The sequence below is a fragment of the Jaculus jaculus genome, chromosome 4, assembly GCF_020740685.1.
Source record: "Jaculus jaculus isolate mJacJac1 chromosome 4, mJacJac1.mat.Y.cur, whole genome shotgun sequence".
Taxonomy (NCBI): domain Eukaryota; kingdom Metazoa; phylum Chordata; class Mammalia; order Rodentia; family Dipodidae; genus Jaculus; species Jaculus jaculus.
The window spans coordinates 34,839,348-34,864,892 of record NC_059105.1 but is presented as its reverse complement, the minus strand read 5'-3'; the positions used below and the strand labels follow the sequence as shown (position 1 = coordinate 34,864,892).

Here is a 25,545-nt window from a genome sequence, read left to right as displayed (position 1 = left end):
AGTAAAATTATAAACTTTATCTGACTTTGTTATATTATCAGCTATTGGAAAGGCATAGAACCAAACCTTTTATACTCTTTTGTATATAACCTTGTCGATGTTAAATAAATGTAAATTGGCCAATTACTGGAGTCTATATATAATGAATGAGCTTGTTTTCCACATGTGCATCTGGTTAAGTGACGGTGTCTCCATAAATACTTAATAGGCTTCACTTACGTACATTCTTTGAATGCCCTTATCAACTGCTTCCTACCAGAAGAGAGGAGCCTCCATCTGGTACAATTTGGTTCTTCCTGTAGGACCATAGGATTCCGAGAAAGCACCATTTTGGAGAGGGGTATGAAGGATGTCAATGGGGAGGGGAACGGGGTGTCAATTGTCACCTTCTATGTATCTGCATGTTATCACTCCCTTAAAATTTGTTTTCACAAAGACACTGCAGCTAATAAAGAGTTTGGGAGACTGTGATTTGGAGTGGCATGCTCACATTGAGAGCAAAGTCTTCTCTCTTGTTTCTTTTCCCACTAACAGTTCTAATAGACACAGTAATGCCCAGACGTCTCCCCTTCCCCAACTTCATGTGATCCTGTAAACTATGTGGGGATGCCGGTGGCTTGGCATGCTACCCTAGTTCACGGAGGGGGCATTGTGCCACTTACAGACTCCTTTCCTGAGGTGTTTCATCTTTCATTCCCATGGTTTAGTGTAGACGGGCCTCCCATCAGAAGAAACTGTTAGCTTTCAGTTCATTGCCCATCCCCAAAGTGTCTTGTTAATATAGTTCTTCAGAGACTTGGCTGGGAATAGGAATGAGACAAAAAGCATTTTTATGAGGTCATTTAAACAAGATCCATTTTCTTTCCCTGCTATTTACATGCTTTCCATGCGGAATGAGCAGGGTCTTGACTTGAAACTCTCCATGGTACCCATGAAGATTGAAGAGCATTATTTCTTACAAAGACAGCAGCTCAATGTGCAGTGTATCTTTAATAAATTTAAAAGTATCCAGGTATTTGATCTCCCAAATCTGTTTCACTGTGTCAGAGCATATGTGTACTCCTGTTTTGGGCGTATTCCCTGGTGGAGCAGCAGTAGTCCTCTGGTGCAATAAAAAAACCATCCATAACCCAGAAAAGATCTCAGTGCTGCTCAGACACCCAGGTGAATCAATTAGTTAGATTTGGCAAGTATGCCAAAGTAGTTGCTTGAATATTATACTGATATTGGAAAAAAAGTGAAGATGGTACTTAAGAAAAGTCATAATATAAAGTTGTTGTTTTCCCCCCACATTACCCAGTTGTACAAGATACATAAACAGTCTTGATGAGAAGCTCACGAAGACTACATAATGAGCTCTTGATTGAATCAGAATCACTTTAAACAGAAGCATGTTTTTCAAAGGATGCGCTTTAGGTCGAATATAATTCTATTTGCGCCTAGAGACTTGGTATTTAAAAAAAAATGGGTTATGACCTGGTTTTGTTTTTTTCCTTCCCCAAAACATTTTCCTCCCTGCTGTCAGCTCATCTTTGTAGAGGCAGAATATGTTTAAAAGTCCATTATGTTTTTTATTGGCTGGGACACTAATGGAGGGCTCCATGACAGCTCTATTTTACAGGCTGAATCCTTTAATTAGGCTGGTTACTGATCAGTTGTTGGGATATCGATTGTGTCATTTATCATAGAGCTAGGAAGGCAGGAAAAAAAAATTGTTTTTGTTTTTGTTATTGTTGAATGAAAACACAAGGCAAGTCCTACGTCTTCTGCCTACTGGCATACCAACTCTAACCCAGGAGTCAGTGATTTCCTGCACCTGTGCACGTAGCCATCTGTACAGCGAGTAAGGACTGTGTAGTGTGTGAGGGAGACATAGTAGAACCCTTCAAAAGAAGCTGAGGTCTCCCCTGCAGCTAAAAACACTTTAATTATTAAGGATACAGAAGTGAATGGTTTAAATATTTTGTTTAGCTAGAACAATGCATTTTGGTAACAAAAGAGGAAAATAATAAACGCGTTGCTTTAGCCAAGTGCTTTCTTAGGGGACCAAGCTCGGGGATGCGATGTGTGTTCTTGTTTGTGATGTGTTCCTCTCACAGATGGTCAAGGGAATAGCTATAAAATAACTTCCAAAGAATTTACTTCCTTGAAATGTGTTAGGGAGGCAAATAATATGAACTAGAGCAAAATCCAGTTGCAATCCTCTTAAAAAAAAAAAAAATAGTTCAAGTTCTCTGTCCTCAACTGCCTCCTCTTCTCAGCACCTGGGGAAGATCGCTTGTGGGGTGTGATTCTGGATGCAGCAGCTTAAAGAAAGCTGTGAATTTGTTCACAGACTGTCAGAATCCAAACAGGAAAGAGAAATGCGGGAGAGAGTGTGGTGAGGAGACTCTCAGGAGAACCACTGTCTGGCATTGTGACAGCAGCCTGCTTTCGCTGCTGGCCAACGACCTGCAGTCTGCTGAGGGATGCGCTCACGGCATTTCAGCGACAACCCCTGCTTGGGTTCTGACTTGTCCTGGAGCATATGCACTGAGCTGTGGAAAGAGGGGGGGGGGGGGAGAGAGGGATATAGAGCGAGGAACCAGCTGGTTGGCAGAGAAACACCCTTGGCATGAACTGCCTTCTTGTATTGACAATGCCACAAGCTGTACTCCCAGATGGAAGGAAATTTGAAAGAAGCCAGTTGTAAGTGGAGAAAGAGTAATAAAGTTAATCTGCTTTTGTGTTGGCTATCAGCATTCTGAATCCTTAACTCCGCATTATCTTTTTATCTCATATTCAGAGATGTTTTAGCTGGTAGGGTCATTTTGGTTTTCCATAGTTGAAGTTGAGCAGTCATTCATACATTTATCATTCCTTCAACTCACTTCCATTGACCAAGTTGAAACACATTTTGGAAATATCATGTAATGTTTGTTTTTAATCCCTTAGGAGCTCGCAGAGTGTGGGGTACTCTCCAAACAATGCTTTGAAAACTGTCAAAATGCCCTAACCACCTCTAGGCGAAATGATACTAATATATTGTATCCATTTGGCACATACAGTCCACATGATACAAAGAAAGGTAAGAGTCTATCATTTTTCATTCTCTGCAAATTAAGCATGAAAATACAAATTTCCTTTCAATTTAGAAAATAAAAAAAGATGTTTGGAGACAAAGAGAGTTAATTAGATAGAATGTAGACTTTGTGCTCCCCAGAGTCATGAGCACTGAGAGGTGGTAGGAGGGCTGACTCAGAACTCGCAAATCAGATTCCTGGCAAGGCCTCCAGTTTAAGTGACAGTTTCTATACTTGCTGCCCCAAACATGGAGGGTTATGTATAAAACAAACCATGACTAGGGAATCAAAGATGGCAAACTGTTCATTTTTCTAAGATCATTTAATATCGAAAGTTACCAAGTAACGTTAAAAATGCATGTGTTTACATTAAACCACAAAGTGAACATGACTTGACTCAAGGCTTATGCTTGATTCTAAGATGAACGTGGAAAATAATTAAATACTGAATTGTCTGAGACCATAACCCTGCCTGTTGTTACTTCCTTGTTTCTGTCTTGCAGTACTTTCTTTTATTATCTGATATGGATCACATTTCCAATAGATTCCAAAAATTTTTAAAGATAGATTTTCATTGTTCTTTTAAAATTATACTTCAAGTAGTCTCATCTCCCTGTGTCTCCATCCTTTAATAAATTTCACTTTTTTATTGCAAAAGCAATGCATGCATATTCATTTTAGGAAATATAGAATAAAGCATTAAAAAGAAAATTTAATATTACTCATACTTCCATATATCAAAGTTCTAATCAATAACATTTTATGTGTATCTTTCAAGTTTTTTTCATCATGCAAATATCTGTACATAAAATAAAGTTAAAAATGAAATACAGTATATGTAATGTTTCAGATTTCTTTGTTCACTGATAGCATAAGGTGAGCTCCTTACTATGCACTGAGTGTTCTTCCCCAGCCTCACGTTCAGTGGCAACACAGGGTTCTATTCAGAGGATGATATGTATATGACATAATCAGTCCCTTATAGTTTTGAAAGTTTTGATGTTACCAAAACTTAACTTCATGGGTACAAGTTATAAGCACTGATGCTACTATATCAGAATGGACCTGTAAGTCTGACTAGTCAAGAATTAAACCGTTGCATCCAAATGAGATTTTTTTCCTTTGAATCTGTCCATTTTTTAATTATATTTTAAATTTTTTTGTTTATTTTTATTTATTATTTATTTGAGAGCAACAGACATACAGAGAGAGAGAGAGAGAATGGGCACGCCACGGCCTCCAGCCACTGCAAACAAACTCCAGACGCATGCACCCCCTTGTGCATCTGGCTAATGTGGGTCCTGGGGAATAGAGCCTCAAACTGGGGTTCTTAGGCTTCACAGGCAAGCGCTTAACTGCTAAGCCATCTCTCCAGCCCGAATCTCTCCATTTTTAATGAAAGTAGTAACCACAGCTGTTGTCAGTTATTATTTGCTATGTTAGACACTGCGTCAAGCAATTTTATGAAAACTCAAAGTAAGTAATAGTATTATCTTCATTTTACAAATAAGGACATATAAGTTTTTTGAGAATATATAATTTATCCCAAACTGTATATTTGATGCATGCAGAGCCTAGATTCAATCCCTGTCTTTAGCTTAGACATATCTCCTAACCAGAGGATAGGCCCTGACTTGCAGTGGACCCTTGAAACTATTGAAGACTCTTTACCTAATATAAAGAATGCCAAGTACAGTCTTGTTTACTTTGTATTCAGGTCTTAAGAAAAGTTCAGGATGTCTTGATCACCTCAAAGAAATTATGTCTTTGTGACCAATCTATGAAAGTTTTAGTCCTAGTAGTAAAAGACTCAGGAAAGAACAGAGGTTTCCTACAAAGTAAAACAGCCCTCTTTCTGCTAAGCCCATGTTAGGGTCATGAATACTGATACCTATAATACAATATCCAACCTTTACATGATTCCCTTGGCATTTTATTTGAGTCCTTGGCATCATGAGGTCCAGTGACCAAGTTTAGGATTTTCTTCCTAATTTCCCCAGTACATCTGAAGAAACAATATACGTGATGAGATGATTGATATTCACAAAACATAATTTATAGGACATTATTGTATTCAAGCAAAAATGATAATACCACAAGAAAGAGTATCAATGGCTAAACTAATGGAACTGTGGAGCTAAAGTGTAAAATATATTCAGAGAATAAAACTTGAGTAATAAATAAAACTTGAGTACTCAAAGCACATGGTAAAATAAAATGTAGTAATGCTTTGGCACTCTAATAAATGTTTAGATTTCCTATCTCTAGTGAACAGAGTCCTCTGGGCACAAGTGACCACAGACAACTACGGGGAAGCTTTGTCCTCTTCTTCCTGAAACATTGAGCCACCAATGAAACGAATCCATGCAGGTCAGCTACCTGAAAGGTTCCTGCTTTAAGTCTGCCTCCATCTGGATTTTCCAAGTTAACAGAAAAAGAATCCAGGTCTCTCAAATTAAGACTATGATAGCCAACTATTTTAGTAAGCGTCTCATTATTGGGACAAACACCCAACCAGAAGCAGCTTATAGGAAGTTACAGAGTCTGGGGGAAGTTCCTTCATGGCAGAAGAAGCTGTCTTACTGCCATAGATCATAGCACAGAGACATCACCAAACAGCCAGCACTGCTAAACTGCCAGAGCTCCAACTTCTCTCTATGCACCTTAGGGCTGCACTCAAGATCTGTCCCCAAATATACATTAGGGCTTTACTCTATCATCTGCCCTCAGTGACATACCTCTTCCCCAATAGAGCTTTACTCACTGGAGACCCAAGATTCAAGTCTGAGTCCATGGGGCAATACACTTAAAATACTACACAAACTAACCATGGTTTGTTTGAAGAAAGTAGAGGGAAAAAAAATCTATAATCTCCTTTTGTATCTGTAATGTCATACTAACTAGTGAGAAATAGGCATAACAAAACCTAGACTCAATAAATTTGAAGTGAAGGGTCAGGTAAAATTCTCTCCCTTTTCACATGAGTCAGTTGACTTAGAGATGAAAAAATAAACACACCTATAACAGAATTAAGGAAACATGATACTCTCCAGCAGCATCATGCTAATTACCTCTTTGTATTCTTAATGACATTTTACACTTTGAGAGCTGTGGGTAGCTCCTGAGTTTCAGAGTGATGGAAGGTGTAACAGACTATGGAGACTCATGATCCCTGAGTATTGCTTCCCCATGACCAAGTGCTCCTTTTAGAAAAACAAGATTCACTTGATGAAATGTAATGTCTACTGAGGAGAGGAACTGGGACAGCCAAAACATTAATTTTCTTTCCTTCCCTCTTTTCTTTCCTTTGTATATTTAAATATCTAATGTTGATATACTGTGTTCAATCTATTTTTGTAATAATAGTACATACCACCCACAATTTGCTGGCTATTTAATTTTATATTTTATTCCATTCAAGCTGTTATGCAGAAAAGGCACTTTTAAAACTAACATTAGTAAAAATTGCAATACCAGAATATCTGTGTTGAAGAATTGCTAGATGTGCCCACTGTGGAATTAATTTGGTGGTTCAAGATAGTAACAGGGATGGAGGCTGTGTCCCAGCGGCTCACTACCAAATCCTGTTAGGTATCTGAATGGTAATAAGGTATACCAACACTGTATTTTCTGAGGAATCTTGCTAGTGGATTGTACTCTAGGATGAGTAATTGCCTAAAGCGTGCTTGTCCCTCATCATATGGCTTCTCCCCTTGTATTCCTTTCCCCTTTGTGTTCTTCTCTTGTTTCCCCTCCACCTTTAGCTCCAATCACCCATTGCCATAAGTAGCACAAAGTCATCTTAGAATTTTCCTAGCCACCTCAAATCCAAAAATTTGTGAGTAGTCCCTAGAATCCTTTGAGGAAACACATGAGTAGTTCCCCTGATGGGTACACTTCTGGCAGCCAGCATGGATTCGTCCCACATGTCCAGCATGGAAAGCACTGTGTCTGTACTGTAGACTGTAAAGTGGATTCTTCTTTTAAATGTGACACCTGTTGACTGGATACCTTCATGACACAGAGCACATGCTCAGTTAAGCAGAGATGAAGCAACAGTTATTGCCCTCAAGAAGAGTCTGAGGGAGGGGTCATCACACTCTGCCTGACAACTCAGATACTGGAGTGTGAAAGTAGCCATAAATAATGCATAAACAGATGGTCATAGCTATTTTCAACAAAACTTTATTTGTAAAGCCAAATGGTAGGATAACTTTAGACTAGGTTCACTCTTCCTGCTGACCACTTATGTAAAGCTGTCATCTTTCTTTCCCATCTTTCTGAAATAAACTTGGATAAATCAATCTCAACAAAACAAATAACATAAATTAAGTAATGAAGTGGTGACTAGAATATACTTTGTCAACAGTTACAGACATATGCACACAGATTAGAGAGTTTATGGTTTTATACACTCAATGAAATTGGAAAATACTATATGTAGAAGATCAGAATTCTATACTTGCACAATGACAGAATTAACAAAAGTGTTTGTTAGCAGTGCTAGCAGTCAAGGGAAAAATAATCTCTTATAGTATCTAAATATATTGTACACAGAATCAATTAAAATGTTACCCTCTGTTCCTATCATCACTTTAAGAAAAATAGATGGCTAATAGGAATGTAATAACTATTAAAGTGATAATTGTAATAAAGCTCAAAATAGCCTGACAAGAGTATGAAATAGATGAGGGAAAGGAACAAGACAGAAGTTGTGTAGAGTCTAGTAAGAAAAATGTAGATGGAAGATTATAACTTGATAGGTTGGCAGTTAGCTCATTGCAAACATAGTATGTTGTGTGATTCAGGAACTATTTACACAATATCAAATAATACAGAAGCCTAAAATGTTAGTGGATAAAGACAATGAATGTGTACATTTTTTTGATTACATCATAGTCCAGTAAGGTTTGGTGGGAAGAGAAGAATGCTTCATGGGTCTTGTGCTTCATATAGTAACAAAAAGACTAATGCTCATTTCATTGGCAGCTGCACAATCTTCTGGCACTTTAGTAGATTGGCCTTTGAGTAGTATTTGGTGGAAAGAGGAGAGAGAGAAGTAGATAAGCTTTACCCTCTCCTAACTGCTGAGGTTGTGAATGGCACTTACCATGGTGGCTCACATTGATAAGAAAGAACTAGTCTGGAACCCAGAGAGCTGGGAAGTGGTACATACCTTTGTGCCATAAAGCATATTCTCTGCCACTGATGTAAAAGGACATCAGATCCCAGTGACAACATGGGCTTCATAGGGTGGATCACATTTGAGGCGGGCTTTGAGAGTGTGCTAGTAGTTTCACAAGTAGCAGGTTTTCCAGGGATAGAAGATGGATAGAAGGCGAGACCATGGCTGTGGTGAGGACACAGTACATAGTCCTGAGTGGCTAATGTATAGCAGGAGATGAAGTTGGCTGTTGTTGCAGTCAGGTTTGCATTGCTGGCAGAAGTCACCTGACCAAGAGCAGCTGTGGGGAAAAAAAGGTCTATTTTACCTTATAGACTCAAGGGGAAGCTCCACAATGGCAAAGGAAAATGATGAAATGAACAGAGGGTGGGCCAAAATCAGGTGGACAACAGGAACAGGAGAGTGTGCCAGACACTGACAAGGGGACACTGGCTATAACACCCATAAGCCCACCCCCAACAATACACTGCCTCCAGGAGCTGAGAACCTAGCATTCAGAACGTCTAAGTTTATGGGGGACACCTGAACCAAACCACCACATTCTGCCCCTGTCCCCTATAAACTGATAACCAGCCACAATGTAAAATGCAATGCATTAATTCCAACTTTCAAAGTCCTCATATGTTTTTATCAATCCTAATGATGTTCAAACATCCCCATAAAGGTCTTTTAACTAAGCCATAATACCAAAACAAAATCCCCTCAAAAAACCCATAATGGCACAGAATAAACATTCACACTACAAAAGATGGCATTGGGAATAGCAAAGAAATATTCAACCAATACAAGATTTAAACAATCAGTGCAAACATCAAATTCTGTACCTCCAAGACAAACAACTCTAGCCAGTGACAAGTCTCCAAATCCAATAATCCTAACCAGCAAGTCTCTGGAGTTGTATTCCGCCCCTCCAGCTAGGCTACTCACAGTCCTGGAAAATTTCATCCAGGGCCAGCAGCTCTCCTTGGCAGCCATCTCGTGGTCCTGGCATCTCCACTGGATCTCCATTGCAATCTAGGGTTCATACTCACAGCTCCAGGGGGTCTCCATGCAGGCATCCAGCAAACCTGCTCCACACTGCCCGCGGCCATTTCCAAAACACAAGACCATGTTGCAAACTCAATGACCCTTTCTTCCCTGCTTTTCTTATACTCCATAATACCAAGTAGGGTGCCAATTTGTTAATCCAGGGGAGGAATAAAGACTTTGAAGAACAGGATACTCCTTGAGCACTCAGGCCCCTTCAGAAGAGTTTACTTTCTTCTAGTTGCCCCACTGCAGGTCAGCTGGCCCAATCTCAAAGGTTGTGATCTCTCAATTACAGCTGAATGGGCAGCAGTTCACCCAAAGATTTCATTTTTTTCTGTGTCATATTCCTCTTCTCACTCCAGTTCATTTCTATTCAATGCAACCCTGCACAAGTTCTCAGGACTCACTACAATAGCAATCCTCTCACACAAACTGCTTGTAGACCAGTCCAGGCACTGCTGTTTCTCACCCTCACAAGCCAAACCTCTCAGTGCATAGTTCTTACTGCATTCAGGTCTGTCAACTCTGTCCAAAATAGTCCATCAAGCTATACTTACAGCATTGCAAGGCATCTCTTAGGCCAAGGTTTCAAAGTCATCTATATTACTCTCAAAAATCAGCTCCAAAAGGCTAAAGCCACACAGTCAGGTATCTAGCAGCAAAGGATACCACTCCTTAGTACCAACATTACTGTTGCTGTCAGGTTTGCATTGCTGGTAGAAATCACCCAACCAAGAGCAGCTTGTGGGAAAAAAGAGGTTTATTTTGGCTTACAGGCTCAAGGGGGAAGCTCCATGATGGCAGGGAAAACGACGATGTGAGCAGAGGATGGACATCACCCCTCTTGCCAACACCAGGTGTACAACAGGAACAGGAGAGTTTGCCAAACACTGGCAAGGGGATCTGCTATAATACCCATAAGCATGCCTCCAACAATACACTGCCTCTAAGAGACATTGATTCCCAAAATCTCCATCAGGTGGGAACCTAGCATTCAGCACACCTAAGTTTATGGGGGACACCTGAATCAAACCAACACAGCTGTCAAAGTCACAGACTTGTATTCTGCTGACACTGTGTACAACTAAAAGTGCTTGAGCAGCAGTTGAGCAGAGCATATCTGTATGTGCCATTAGGGTGGAGATGGACTGAGAGACTGCAGATAAAAAACAAACAAACATACATTCAAGCCAGCAGAAGTGATATGCCGATTTACAGTGCAGGCATTCTGCTCTGTGTCTCTTAGAAAGCCTTGGCTGCCTCGTGACTATTACAACCAAATTACTGGATCATGGGAGTATGGGAGTTGAGGGGTAATGGTACTGGCCACCTTTGTTTGCCCTGTTTCTTTGAGCCAAACACCTGCTGGCCAAGTCTCCTATTTCCAACCTTGTTTCTAGGATCTTGTCAGCTCTGTCACCAAACTCTCCATTCCAGAATAGTCACTGGGCAGAGCTTAGAGCAAATATTTGCTGGGTATATTCACCAGGAGTCTACACAGCAATAGAACTGACAGGAATATATGTAAATAAAGAGATGTATTGAATGGAGATGGCCCATGTGATTATGAAGATCGACAAGGTCCAAGATGTGCAGGATGAATCAGCAAGACAGAGATCCATCACAGCTTGTGGATGGAGTTCCATTCAGTCAGAGTCCAGCAGCCTGAGAACCAGTAAAGTTGATGGTGTGGTTCCAATCCAAACTTAAAGACAGATAGGTGGGAGGAATTCCCATACTCAAGGGGAAGACTGGCCTCTTTTTGTTCTCAAGCTCATCAGCTTACAGGATAAGACTCATTTCTCTTAGAAAGGATAATACATTTTACCAAATCTACTGATTTAAGAAGTTGTCTCATCCAAAACACCCTCCTAGGAACTTCTGGACTAATATTTAGGTACCATCACATCTGGCAGACAGATAAATCATCCTATGCATATTACTAGCTACATACAGTTCTCAAGGATAGAGAGACTTATATATTATTCCATCCATCAGGGACAAATAGCATCTACATTTTATCAAATATTTCACTTAAAAAGATGAACAGTAGAATGTCTTATTTGTGGAATAATCATCCTTTACAAGCACTTAGCACTTTACCTGTATGAGCCGTGGCTGGAACATGCACTGCCTTGTTTAACCACTGAACTCTTCTGTTGAAGATATTTCTTTTTGTTTCAATTTCATGTTGTTTTATATTTGTGGTTCTAAGAATGGCACCCAGGTCATTGTGCAACCTGGGCAAGAACTCTACTACTAAACCACCTGTCCTGTCTCTAACGGTTTGTAATACTTTTCATGCATTAGTTAGTATTGTTATAATTATTATCACATTGCTATACAATAAAATCTCATCATGCCTTGTTTGTTTCTAGCTAGGTGAAGACCAGATATATATTCTTTTCACTGCAGAATAGGGAAGTCTTCTTCATGTAACATGGGAAAAGGGTTGCTCTTTTCCCTCTATGTTTTAAGTGGCAGACACACTGGGTCACGAAGTACTTTATTCAGGTTTTTTTTTTTCCCCCATTCAGGTAAGTGACTAAATCACCATATAATTCAGAATATCCATCACAGTGTCTTATTTTCAAAATATTAAGTAATAAAAAATATGGGCTTATGAGAAGTCACCAGTAATGAGTAGCAAGCAGGCTTTCATCAGTGGTAGAAGGTCACTAAAATGTGTGGACTCATTTGCCAGTGTGGTCAGTAGGTCACCAGCATGACACATATTGGCAGGCACAGGTTTCCTCGTACAGGAACCTTCTCTCTCATATGAAACCTCCTGCTCTGTGCAGCTTTATTTATTGCAAAGCCGGTTTATGTGTTGGTTAGAATCATGTCTGAGAGATGGAATGGAGCATAACCAGGCACTGAATAGCCCTGCCTCTGGTTTACTACAGCTTCATTCGTTCTTTGTTTATAGACCTCTTTTTTCCCAATGATGGATGGACCGAGAGGGAAGGACCACCATCACCACCACCACAGCCTGGTCTGGAATTGGGCCTTGAAGATTACAGCCACAGGTATCGATAAAATGATATATTGTAAATGTTCCCCTTTATGGTGTTTCTGGGAAAACTCAGCAGCCTTATTCTAACTCTATTTCATCCTAGAATAGAAATCTCATAGTCTCTGTAATTCCTTTCCAGTGAAAGCTACTCATGGCTAATAGTTTAGATTGTTCATATTTTGCTTCCTGGAATTTTTTTTAAAGATTCATATTGCATGATTAAAATACCCAAGAAAATGGTTGATCTTACTTTTGTACATTTGAAAACTAGAGTAGTAGAACACAAAGAAAAGTTACATGGGAAAGTTTAAAATTAAATGGAGAAAACATAAAGCTTTGTTTTTTTTTTTTCTCCTTGTAATTGGCAAGCCCTAAAGGTATTTTAAAAATAGATGTTCCAAGAAAGTTGATGGAATCTAAAAATTAAAGTAACACCATATAATCTAAAATATTGAAACAGGTACCCAATATTATATCCATTCTATAATAGAAACTAAAAAAAAATCAATAGTTTTTAGACTCACATAAGCATGAGAGAGGGAGATTTACTAAGCATACATTCCATTTGACTAGTAGAATTCATAGATTTTGTGCTTCTGATGAGTTTTAAAAATCATTAAATTGTCTCTTTGTTATTTTCTGTATTTATTATGGCTGTTAAAAACTGTGTATTTTAGACCATTCTGTGTCCCATGATAATCCCGTGAAATTTCTTCATTTTTCTTGCAGCAATGCTAGTGTCATTCCTATTATGTTTTTTAATACAATCTGCTAAAAATAAAACAACCGCAGAGCACAGCTGACTCTATCAGAGGGAAACCTACTATATTTAGCTGTCTCTGATGCTTATATTTTTGAAATCAGCCACTCTACTCAAATACGATTTCATGAACTAAGTTGATAATCACAATATGCCCTGAAATATCATCTCTATGGCTTTCTCACCAGAATATGTGGATGTATCTAGCATTTTTTATTTATGTACATAGTATGACACAGTCCTGAATCCAGAATGATTTTGGTAGCATTAAAGTAATCAATTTTTGGGTGCTTGCCTACAAAGCCTAACAACCCCAGTTAGGTTCCCCAGTACCCACATAAAGCCATATGCCCAAAGCAGCACACACCTCTGGAGTTCATTTGCAGCAGCTGGAGGCCCCCGGTGTGTCCACTCTCATTCTCTCTCGCTTGCTCTCTCTCTCTCTCTCTTTCTGATTGCAAATAAATAAAGTTTAAAAAAAATCAAATTTTAAGTATTTTCATTTATTCTACTTGACTAAGTATACCATGTTCACAATATGTGCAAAGTTATTGGGACGGTGCACAGAATCAGAGAGAAACCCTGCTTTCAAGGAACAAGAAGTCTCGTGGGCATAACATGACATTCAGTGGACAGTGTAGATAGAATGCTTAGGGCATTTAAGGAAAAAGGGATGCTTTCTGGCAGAAGACTTAGGGTAAGTGTAATAGATGAGGTCTTCAAGCTGAAACTTAAATTCCAACTTAAGTTGGATATAAGATGAGCCTAGGAAGGAATGAAACTCCAGAGAGGGAAGGGAAGGGAGGGCAGCACAGGGGTAGAAAACTAAGATGATTTGTACAACTTGAATGGCCAGTCGACAGAGGCTAGCATATTAACATAAACAATATAAAATATAACATAAATATAAAATGAATATTAAAAATATATAAATAATTGGGTTGTAAGGTTTAACAAACAACAGGCTTCGTCAGGTCCTGGTTTCTAATGCCTATAGCATGGGTGGAGCACCCACCTGAGACAACTGGCTGTGGATGCTTGCTCTTGCAATGGCGGTGAGAGGGCAGGGGGACCTCTGCAAGGGAGGGTGGAGGAATTCTCAGGTAAGAACCTTTTAGAGGAGAATTGTAGTTCATAGGCTTCAAGGAGAGTGAATTATGAGAATTGAGTGGTCTTTATGGGTTCAGTTTCTCCACAGATTTCTTCTTTCTGCAAATTACTTTTTTTTTTTTTTCTATGATCTCAGGATGGGGCTGGCTGGGCAAGCTTATATTTCACCTCACCACTATACATCTTCATTTCATGGTATGAATTCATAACTTCCTTTTCACTTTTTAACACCCCCCCCCACACACACACCAGACTTCTGTATTTAAGCTTTTGCTTCACTACTTTGCTAGAACTATCATCTTGTATATTAGTAGTCACCTCCTTTCAGCCACTAGTATGGTGTTCTCCTCTGCTCTTCAGTCACTCATTCAATCATTCACTCATTCAACCATTCATTTTTTTATTAGTTATGTACACAGGGTGTAAACAGCCATGTTGGTACCATCATTAGCCTCTTCCCTGTCCTCCATCCTCTGCAAGGACCCTCTTCATTGGGAAGTGTGGGTCATGCATTGTGGGATAAGCCATCAGTTATGGGCAAGAGACAATGCCCCTGTGCATAATGTCCCAACATGTGGCTCTAACAGTTTTTCTGCCCCCTCTTCCACGAATTTCCCTGAGCCATGTTGGGTTCATTTTAGCACTACTTCAGTGATGAGGTCTTGGGAGTCTCCATGTCTCTGGATATCTGGTTTGGTAGGTGTTGAGTGTTCTCTGTGTCTATTTCCTTCATCGGTGTGCTGGTACCAGGTTTACCAAGCAAGCAGCACTCTTGCTCATTTCCCAAATTACTACTCCTGGTTTCAGCTGGGGCCCTGGTGAGGTGCGATGGGCTGATTCTCTCCTGAGGATCTGCGTCCATCTGAGAAAGTGAAGCAAACTCTCCAATGGAGAGTGAAGTCAGCACCAGATAAATAGGATAACCATTATTATTTTAGGGAGAATTTAAAAGGTGTACACCCTTTTCTATCCCATGATTGGTGGGAGCTTGATAATGGAGAGTGGGCTCATTTTTTTGGATATGGTTCTGACTTGTTTCTCAGCTCCAGCTGTGAGTTCCATTCTACTGTGCAGATCAGTTAGCCACATCAAGAGCAGTTGGTTACCCACCACTATTGCACTTGTGTGAGCATCACATCAGGTTGTTTTCTGCTGAGTAGCTAAGAGCACAAGTTGCTTGTACAGATGGTGGTCATTTCTCCCTCAGCCACTCATGTAGCAACTTCTGGCACTAGATGAGCTAACTGTCTGGGGACTGACTCTCTTTCAGATTCTAGCCAGGTCATTCCATGTTCTGTATCAGCAGCATATGGTGTCTCAGCAGTAGGGTCTTACCATTAACCTTTGGTGGGCCATCAAATACTCTGACAGAAATCTGTCTTCTTTTGGGAAATCTTGTAGGACTCTCTGATCAACAGCTCATTGTAGATATTAACCACATGCTGGTACTGGGAGTTATAGGCCAGCACCAAGAGAAAGAAGGAAGAAAAATGTGGGTAATATAAAAGAGATAAAGAGAGAGAAGAGGGCAAGAGATAAACAGGAGAAGATTAAGGTTAGTCTTCATCATACTTTCTCCAGGGCCCTGTGATTCAGGTGTTCCCTCTAAGGACCTGATGAAGGTTTAACCATTTAGTCTGTCTTTCAGGATGTAGAATTTTATGGTGCCATTGCCATTTGGGTCCAGTTTTGTGTCCCCCACCCCTTCCCTTACCCTCTCCTCCCACCTCACCCTTCCTATTGTCCGGTCCTAGAGATGCTTATTAGGTGTGTCAGCATCTCAGGCAGATTCAGGTTAGAAGCCACATATGAGTGAGACCATGCTTTGATTATTTAGAGTCTGCTCACCCCTGGAAGAACCAATGAACCCTAAATGTCTTGCCTTTCCTTCCCCGGGAGGTATGGCACAGTTAGGTGGATGCCATCTTGAATGGAAGTCCCTCATTCATCCATTCTAAAGAATCTCTGGAGCTTTGGTCTAGACACACAAAAAATGTTACTAAAAGCACCTGTGCCAATAAGAAATGCATTGTCCTCTTAAGAAGGGCACAAGGTAATTAGGGTGCTTTGTAGAAAACATTGCATGCAAACTGCCTGAAAGCCCCAAGGGCCAAGCCCACAGCTCTGTCTACAGGGTCAGGGAAGCTTATACAAGAGGGATTGTGTGGGAAAATGCATGGACAATGCAGAGAGAGGAGCACCAGAGGCAGACAAGGAAGGAAGCAGGGATGGTGGAAGGGGTTTGCCTCATGTGTTCAGGGAGAATCAGTCAGCTGACTGCCAGGCAGGTTTCGCAAGCTCCTTGCTTCTCTAGATAGCAGTGGAGAAGCACTGAGGATTTCAAGACTAGGGGGAGGCAATGTCAAGTTTTGGGCAATTTCATTTGTGTTGAGTGGATAGGAGAAGGAGACACATTAGACTGGCAAGAAGAGAGCGATTCCTGGAGAAAGAGAGGAGCCACACAGGCAGAGAGGAGATGACAGAGACATTTTTTTTTTTTAAGGATATAGTATGAGTGGACTTTTAAATTATTTATTTATTTGTTTTTGTTTTTTAGAAGTAAAGGCTCACTCTAGTCCAGGCTGACCTAGAATTCACTTTGTAGTCTCAGGGTGGCCTCGAACTCACAGCAATCTTCCTACCTTGGCCTCCCAAATGCTGAGATTAAAGGCGTGCACCACCATGCCTGGCTCAACAGAGACTGTTTTTTTTCATCGTGATTTTTCTTTCTATTAGCTATGGACATACTCACTATGTAAACAGCACTTATTAGTACCATCCTTACCCTCATCCCTGGCCCCTCTCAAAGGGAACCTCCTCATTGAGGATGCCAGTTATCCCCACGGGGATTGTGGAGCCACTAAGGACACTCAACAGAGGCATTTTTGAGATGGGAAAAAAAATCTTAAGCTTTGCAACTCTCATCCTCCCGGGATCCTGTGACCTGCGCCATCTTCTAAGCTACTGCGTTGCCTAGGTGACCACCAGCAGCAGGAGTTTGGATGTGTGAAGCCTGGGATGGAGGAAGGACTGGAAGGGAGCCAGAGGTTAAACAAGGGAGGTTTCCCTGCCTTCCAAAAAGAAAAGAAATGAAATGAAAAGAAAACATAAGAAAGCACATAAAAGACCTACAAAATTTGATCATATTTAATGCCTACAACTTGAACCAAAAGGAAATCAAGAAATCAGAAATCACTGAACTTATTTCTATTATGCCAATGATTGTTAGAAAAATTTTAGGGTGTGTGTATCTAAATAAAAAATATATAGAAAATGCATATTTACTGAGAAATCCCAATAAGAGCTTAAGACAAATCAATGAAGAGAGAATATGCTGAATGATCTTCATAGCTTGGCAAAAATATTTTTCATATTCTTTCTCTCTTCCTTTCTCCTTCATACACATGACCTACATTCATTCTCACTTTAACTAGCCAGTTGTTGTAGTCTAATCACAAACAACTGAGGCTCCACACACACACACACACACACACACACACACACACACGCTCTTGAACATTCACTGATGGCTCTTCTGTGTCCTTCATATTACATATTCTTATTCAGGACACTGACATCTGCTTCATGCTACCCTTATTTATTCATTATGCAGCATAATTTGACATTGACTATCATTTCTATTTGATAGATTCCCTGGTTGTTCATGATGAAAACACGGCCTTTATCTAGGACATGTCTTTGGCCTGCTGTCAACTTGCAGCTTCCCAGAGCTTCCACTGCAGCCCACTCAGCCATGAGCACATGCTAACTCCCTTCAAAATTAAAATGTGTCATATTTTATAGTTAATCATTGTGTCATCCTCACTCTGAACACTTTCGGTATGGTAACATAAAATTATGAATGATTTTTACCAGTCTAACTTACATGCTCAAAATATTTTCACATTAGCAAACTCAATACTGCACTCATTATTTCTAATACCATAATGTCTTATATTATCCACTCTTCCCTCCTTAAATATCTGCCAGTATGACAGCAGCTTTATTTTGCATTTCCACTTTGCACCAAGGCAAACAGGATCCCTCTACTGAACATTTTCAAACTGTACATGTGATCACAATCAAAATAATACGAACAGATGTGTACAACATGATCAAATTAATGAGCATAATCATTTGTGCAGATGGATGGATAGATAGATACATAGATAGATAAATGATATAGATATGTGTGTGATAGATATAGATATTACATATATATGTAATAGATTGGTTACATTAATATGTACAGTGCAACTTTTAAAAACAAATATTTTTAAGTATTTGTTCAGGAAGGGTGGAGGAGTATGGCTGTACTAGGACCTCGTAGATTTGCAAATGACCTCCAGGTACATGTGTCACTCTGTGTGTCTGGCTTCATGTAGAGACTGGAAAATCAAACCCATGACAGCAAACTTTGCAAACAGCTCCTTTAACTGCTGAGCCATCTCCTCCAGCCCTAGCTGTACAACTTTTACCCATCTGGCTATTCTTGATTATAGCCTAAATTCATATAAAAATACATTTACTTTACTTGAACAGATACTAGTTGACAGTACTATATCAAATGGTATTTCTGCCTTGCTTTTATTTTATTTATTTATTTGACACACTGAGAGAAAATGTCAATGGGCACACCATGGCCTGTAGCCACTACAATGAACACCAGACCCATGTGCCACCCTGTGCATATTGCTTTATGTGGAATTGACTGACTCCTTTGGCTTTGCAGACAAGCACCTTAACTGCTGAACCATCTCTCCAGTCCTTGCCTTGCTTTTAAAATGGGAATAAGTATCAGTATTTCCCCAAGGTTTAGGAAATGTGGGCTCTTATTTTTGCTATGTCTATATTGCCTCCTTTGGTAAGATAATCTAAGATGCTGAATTGGGATAACCAGCAAAGTCCTCACTTGGGTAGATTGCCATAGTCTGTCAATGAATGCAGTGTGATCTTTGATTTAAAGAGGAATATTCATGTTGGTCCTAAACATCTTCCCTGAAGGATCTCATTAAGATGTACAGCGTTGGCTTAGACAAATGGCTTGGCTTTTCCTTATTTCATGATTCATTCACCTCTGCTGAAACCAGAGCTAACCTAAAGTGCACTCTGCTTAGGAGATGGTAAGCAGATGAGCACCTTAGAAGGAAAGGCGTGGTTTTTGTCAATTCAGGATCATAAATATCTCAGAATGGCCACCATTTTGAACAAAGCTTATGACCCTGGTCCTGGCATTGCCCTTGACCAGCTGAGTCCCTTTGGACCATCAGTCCTCTTTTTTGGGCCTCAGACTCTTATCTAAAAGATGAGCTGACCTTTAACCCCTTCCACCTCTTAAACTCTTTGAGTCTGTGAAGGCCATGTGTCTTTCTGACACTCAATCTGCATCAACACAAAAGATCAAACAGTGAAACCAAGGGCAAATAGAGGTCGAATAACACATTTAGAGGTAAGTGATTCCACATCACCAAGGGTCAGAGAGAAGCTCTTGATCTTAGGAACATCTCTGAGTTCTTGAAATGAGCTGGAAAATAGGGCTATTTACATTGGACCACACCAGCATGGGTCTTAAGCACAGCATTGGCATATTCTACCATCACTGAGTGCCATGCCGAGTGCATTCTTCTGACCAGTGATCTCATCTATTGAAAGTATACTCTGATACCAAGAAACAAGTCCTGCCAAGAGTGGGCTTAAACTTTCTAAGAGATTTTTATGAAAAAAAAAAAGGTATCCATTTTCATTGGAGAGTGCTTTGAGTATCATTCAAAGACCACCCATAGAAATGAAAAGGAATGATTGTTAACTTATTATAATTATAAGCATTAATTAAGTTGCTACTTTGTGTAGACACCATTCTCAGTTTTTCTCATATCTAAATCAATTTAAAATTTACAATATGGGCTTTGTAAAGCAATTCAATGACTACCCTTTTAAACATGAGGAAACTGGTAGCTACATGTACTGACACTCTGGTATCATATTACATATACTTTCTGGTATCATAGTGAACTGAGAGAAGCAGGGAGAGGCTTTCTGTCACAACCATACTGAGGATGTGACAATAACAGAACAATGGCTGAGAAACTGTAAAAAAACACAGGTAACTGGAGAGGCTTCTTACAATCATTTGAGAAGCAAAAGCAGGTTGATTTGTTCATCTGCTTATATGTTAACTAACCATCACTATAAGTACTTACTGTGTGCCAGATGCTAGTTTCTATACTATTGCCGAATCTTTACTCATTTGATCTTCTCAGCCTCCTAAGAGTAGAGAATAGCATTATACTATTTCTTAAGTAATCACACTGATGTACAGAGAGGTCCAATAACTTGCTCAAGCCCTATCTTGTACCAAATGCATGACCCATCTTGTTCTGTCTGGGTCATGTGCTATCTTTCCTGGGATTTTAAAATTTTACCCATTAATTATGATAGTGAAGGTTCACTTTCTTGTGTAGCAAGATTATCATTGCTGCACTTTAACACTGATGGCAGGTAATATCAAATACCAAAGATGAACCTTCTCTGGTGTATTTAATTTAAATATTGAGACTCTTCCTTGTGCTTTAAATGGATTCTCATTCAAGATAGTTACTATTGTTGTTTATTGTTTGAAATATCAGACTACTTAGAACCCAAGTTCGATCATTTCATATTTCCCAAGGACACAGGTTCAAGCTCAGGACAGAAGTTATGTTGAAGTGAGCCACCACACATACGTTTTTCACAGACTTGAGTACCAAAGGGCAAAGCAGATGTAACATAACTTATGAGAAGTGTATAATTACAATATATTTCAAGACAAAGAAGTAAGCTATTATCTATCATTTCTTTATATAATTCTCCATATCCTTCATCAAAATAAATATCCTCTTCGGTAGAGAGAAAGTGCTTTAGATTAACCACAAGTACCAGGGAGCCCGTAATGGCCATCTGATGGATTTGGATCTCAATTGTCAACCGTGCTCTTCCTGTGCTTTCCTTTGTTGTTACTGATGGGCAGAGTATCTGCTTGGAATTAACATTATTTGTAGAGGATACATCTAAATCAGTACAAACTAATCTCCTGTAGCCATCTGTCATTCATGATGGTTTTTTCTTTAAGGAAGAAGCCCTTTCACTTGCTCTTAAAGGAAGATCACCTTATCCCACAGAAACCTCTTGTCCCACTTTTAAGTTCAACTAGAAAGGCATGACTTCCCAAGCACCCCTTACCCACTTAAAGTTACATATGATATACCCGGATCTCAATTAACAGAAATCACTGAAGAGTGAAACACGATATTAACCAGAGCATGTTTTATTTAAATTGTACTGCATGATAAAACATGTGGAAACAGAGCTGCTGGATCCCATAAAAGAGACCTGTGATAGAACTGCCTTAAAATACATGACTGCATGCTGTTGAAAAACTGATGAGCGACTCTGAATCCCTCTGTCTCCCCCCCACACCCTTTTATTCTAAATCTAAACATAACATATAACTTTTTTCCACAGCTCTGGTGTGGATTCAGCAGTATATTTTCCAGATCAGCACATCAACTTCAGATCTGTGACACCAGCCATGCAGCCTGAATCAATTAACCTGAAAGCCTCCAAGAGCATGGACCTTGGTAAGCAAGTGAGGGGGAGGTGACATCCAGGTCAACTCTGCAGTCTCCACCCATCTATCTTCCCAAAGTTCAGGTTTTTTGTTTCTTCAACTCAAACCACAGGGGAACAAGGTCTTTAGAAGTTACAGCAAGGGATACTGGTCACCCTCCTATCTCCTTTCACTCACCTAAGGTCAGTGACTCCCTCTGCAAAGGAAAGGGGGATGATTTATTTTTATGAGGTGGTCCATACAGCACCCTCCCTTGATAGGTTAGAAAAACATGATTCCCTCTGGAGGATCTGAATGCCATCGAACCTCAAATCACCTGCCCTTGTTTTATGCTGGCTTCCACCAATGCATCTCCTGCCTGGTGGTCATGCTGTTGCAGAACCTGGGAAGAAAATGGGGCTAAATAGTGCTTCCCATCTTCTCTTCTTCTCCATGTATGGTATATAGGGAAGGCAGTGGTGAACAAGATTCCTCTTTACCAATGAATATCCCCAAATCCTGTGACACTGGGTGGTAGCACCATCCTTTGGGTTTGCCAGATTAAGAGGAGCAAGGTACTCTGGGGTGGTGCCTAAACAACGTTATAGAAATTCTGAGCACTACAGGGAATTTGGGGGCAATTGTTGCTTCCACGGGAGGCTCAGACTTTGGCAATGGTATAGACCAGGCCATGGAACACAGGGCTCTGCAAGACATCTAAGGCATCCAAGGACATTGGTGCCTCCCCTCAGGCTTTTAAAGAGAAAATGCAAAATAAATTCATAGCCAAATATTCACTGCTTCTTGAATTTTCAGAGGCCACCCTCTGCATTTGCTTTTTTTTCCCCCCTCAGGGCATATTATATCTTTCATTAATAGCAATAAGAAAATAGAATAATCAAAACCACAAGTTCCACAAAATGATCTGATAAATAGTGCTTATCTGCTGTTCATTTATAAGAGTTCAGGAAAAGGTTCAATCACAATGAAACAAGAGAAATTGATTCTATTTTCTATAAATTAACTAAGTCGTTGGGAAGCACTCACTTTAATCGCCTATAGTGAGACAGAAAGCCTTAAGGAGGATACTGCCTGAACACTGGTCATAGGGTATTTTCTCAAGCGTGAACTACTGACAAACCAGAGGATAATGTATGACAGTGACATCTGTGATTACTAATAATTTAAAGAGCAATTCATTTTTGTGAAGTGCTTGACAAACATTTCCTGCTCTGTCTTCCCACTTTCTTCCATAAAGAAGATGAATGAATAAAAACTGCACTTAATTTTGGGGAGAGATATATATTGCTGTTTTCCTCATTTAATTGAAAATGTGACTAGTATCATAATTCTAAAATCTGTAAAAGACAAAAATAATACATCAATATTTTTTGCTTATGTATATGTGTGAATGTAATGTGTGTGTGGTATATGCTTGTGTGTGTGTGTGTACTCTTATGGTGCCCATGCTTTTGCCTGCTGGGTGAGTGGTGGTGGTCACTTACAGTGACCAGTGCAGTACATTTGGGGGTCTATCTCCATTACCCTTCCACCAGTTCTTGTTTGAGTCTTGTACTGATACCGAACCTTGCTGCTTTACAGAAGCCCGGGCAATGCCCTGACCTCTGATCCCTTGGAGACTGGGATTGCAGGTGTGTGTGGCCATGCCCAGTTGTTTACTGGGGTTCTGCAGAATCAACTCAGGTTCTTTAAACCCCTCCCCCCCAGGCTCTCATGCTTGCACTGGAAACACACTTAAAACTCTGGGCCATCCATCTCTCCAGCCCCATAGCATCTATTTTGAGAAGAAAATTGTGCTGTCAAATTTATAAAATAATTATAAAAACCTAGTCACGTCCAAAAATATTTCTATTATTTATATTGCTAAAACTTTACTTTTGAGAATTTCTTCTCTATTAAGTTGAAATCATCTTTGCAAAATATGCATGTTAGCATTCCTCCATTGCATGGTTTTGTTTATAAACTTTAACAGACAGCAGTAGAAGCATTTATTCAATTACACAACTCAGTAGATGAGCTAATTCAGCTTTGAGAACATGAGTTCTAGACTTATAGAACTTTGGTTAAAATATACCACAACAAAAGAGCAATTTAGTCATATGCTATAAAAATATCCTTAGAGCCAGGCATGGTGGCGCAAGCCTTTAATCCCAGCACTCAGAGGTAAGAGGATCGCTGTGAGTTTGAGGCCACCCTGAGGCTACATAGGGAATTCCAGGTCAGCCTGGTCTAGAGAGGGACCCTACCTCAAAATAACCAAATATATATATATATATTTCCAGTAATTATTGAAATGGAGCCCTTTCCAGGAAATACCAATTTAAACCTAAGTCTCACAGAAGATTTTAGGAGTGAGTATTCTATGACTCTCCCTGTCCCTTCTCCCCAGCATGGGCAATGGAGAAGCTTTAAGTGTGGACTTTTGCAGTGAGAAAAATCAGTGACACTCCAGTGACAAACAATGGACGTTTCTTACTCATTGATTTGAAAAGTTGAACATTGTGTTTATCATAGATGGCCCTGATTATAAATAAATATATATAGTTTAAAATGAAATGGATTAGTGATAATGCTTAGAGAAATTTTCCACTTGGTAGAATTGAGATTTAGCTTTATATATACTTGGGCTGAGGATAGAACTTAGTTCATAGAGTGTTTGTGTAAAGTGTGAAAGGTCCTGGGTTCAAGCCCCAACATTGAAGGGAAAAAATAAAAGAAAAAAAAAACTTAAATATTTATGCTGAAGACCAAAGTATGTTTATTTTTTACTTGGAGGAAAAAAAATCTGTTTCATACAGTCAAAAATAAAAAAAATAAATCTTCTAAGGCCTGGGGAGATGGCTCCTTCAATAAAGTCCTTGCTGGGCAAGCACAAGGCCTTGAATTCAGATTCTCCTCACCCACATGAAAAGCTGGGCACAGTGGTGTGCCCTGTAATCCCCATGATGAGTAGCTGGAGACAGAAGGCTCCCGGGGGCTTGCTGGCTAGTTACTCGACCCAAACAGATGCGTTCCAGGTTCGGTAGGAGATCCTGTGCCAAAACATAAGGTGGATAGTAGTGATGGGGAAAAAAAAATTTTTTATGTCGACCTCTAGCCTCCTCCATACACATGTGCCTACATACATACAAACATGTACAGACACGCACAAAACAGGATAAACCTTCTAGTTTATTCCATAATTAACTTATGCAGGCTATTCCTTCCTAAAAAGGTCCCAGGACCTCACTGTGGTGTCACAGCCACAGAAGCAAGGTGGTCTTGAGTTAAAGGCCCACAGAGCAGAGCCTGTGCCCCACCCCCACCAATAAAACTCTGTAGTCTTCAAAGGCTCGTGGGCCACATCTTTATTCCAATCTTGCTACTGCATCAAACTCAGTGTTTTCGCCTGTATATTGAGTCATTTTTTTTCATATGTTCAAGTGACTTTTAAAGGGTTCCAATTACTTTCACTTACATTTCCAAACATAAGCAAGTCTTACTATGAAAGCTTTAGCCTCTGCATTCCACCTCTGCTCTCTGGTCACCAGGCACACATCTGTTTTCAAATGGTTTGGTATGCGTAAAGCCAGGGAAGAACCCCACTTACCCAGCCATGCGTACGTCCAGGTCGCATGGATGTCTCTGGAAACGTTTGCTTTTCCTCTTTAAATGGAACTGGAGCTTGATTAAGTTTTATTTTGTTTGTTTGTGTAGCCATTTGCATATTATTTTGTAAATGACATAGTTGTTCTTTGCCATGTTACATTTATTTTTCCTCTTTTAGTTTTAGAATGT

The 25,545-nt window shown here is 39.8% G+C and overlaps 1 protein-coding gene across 1 annotated transcript in view; it reads left to right on the top strand.

The window, feature by feature from the left end:
- Pard3b (par-3 family cell polarity regulator beta) overlaps positions 1-25,545 on the top strand; it is a 1,086,921-nt gene that overhangs the window by 636,723 nt on the left and 424,653 nt on the right. Inside the window, exons 13-15 of the mRNA XM_045147062.1 lie at positions 2,935-3,067; positions 12,206-12,305; positions 21,663-21,778. Coding sequence (XP_045002997.1) covers positions 2,935-3,067; positions 12,206-12,305; positions 21,663-21,778 — 349 coding nt within the window. The remainder of the gene's footprint in view (positions 1-2,934; positions 3,068-12,205; positions 12,306-21,662; positions 21,779-25,545) is intronic.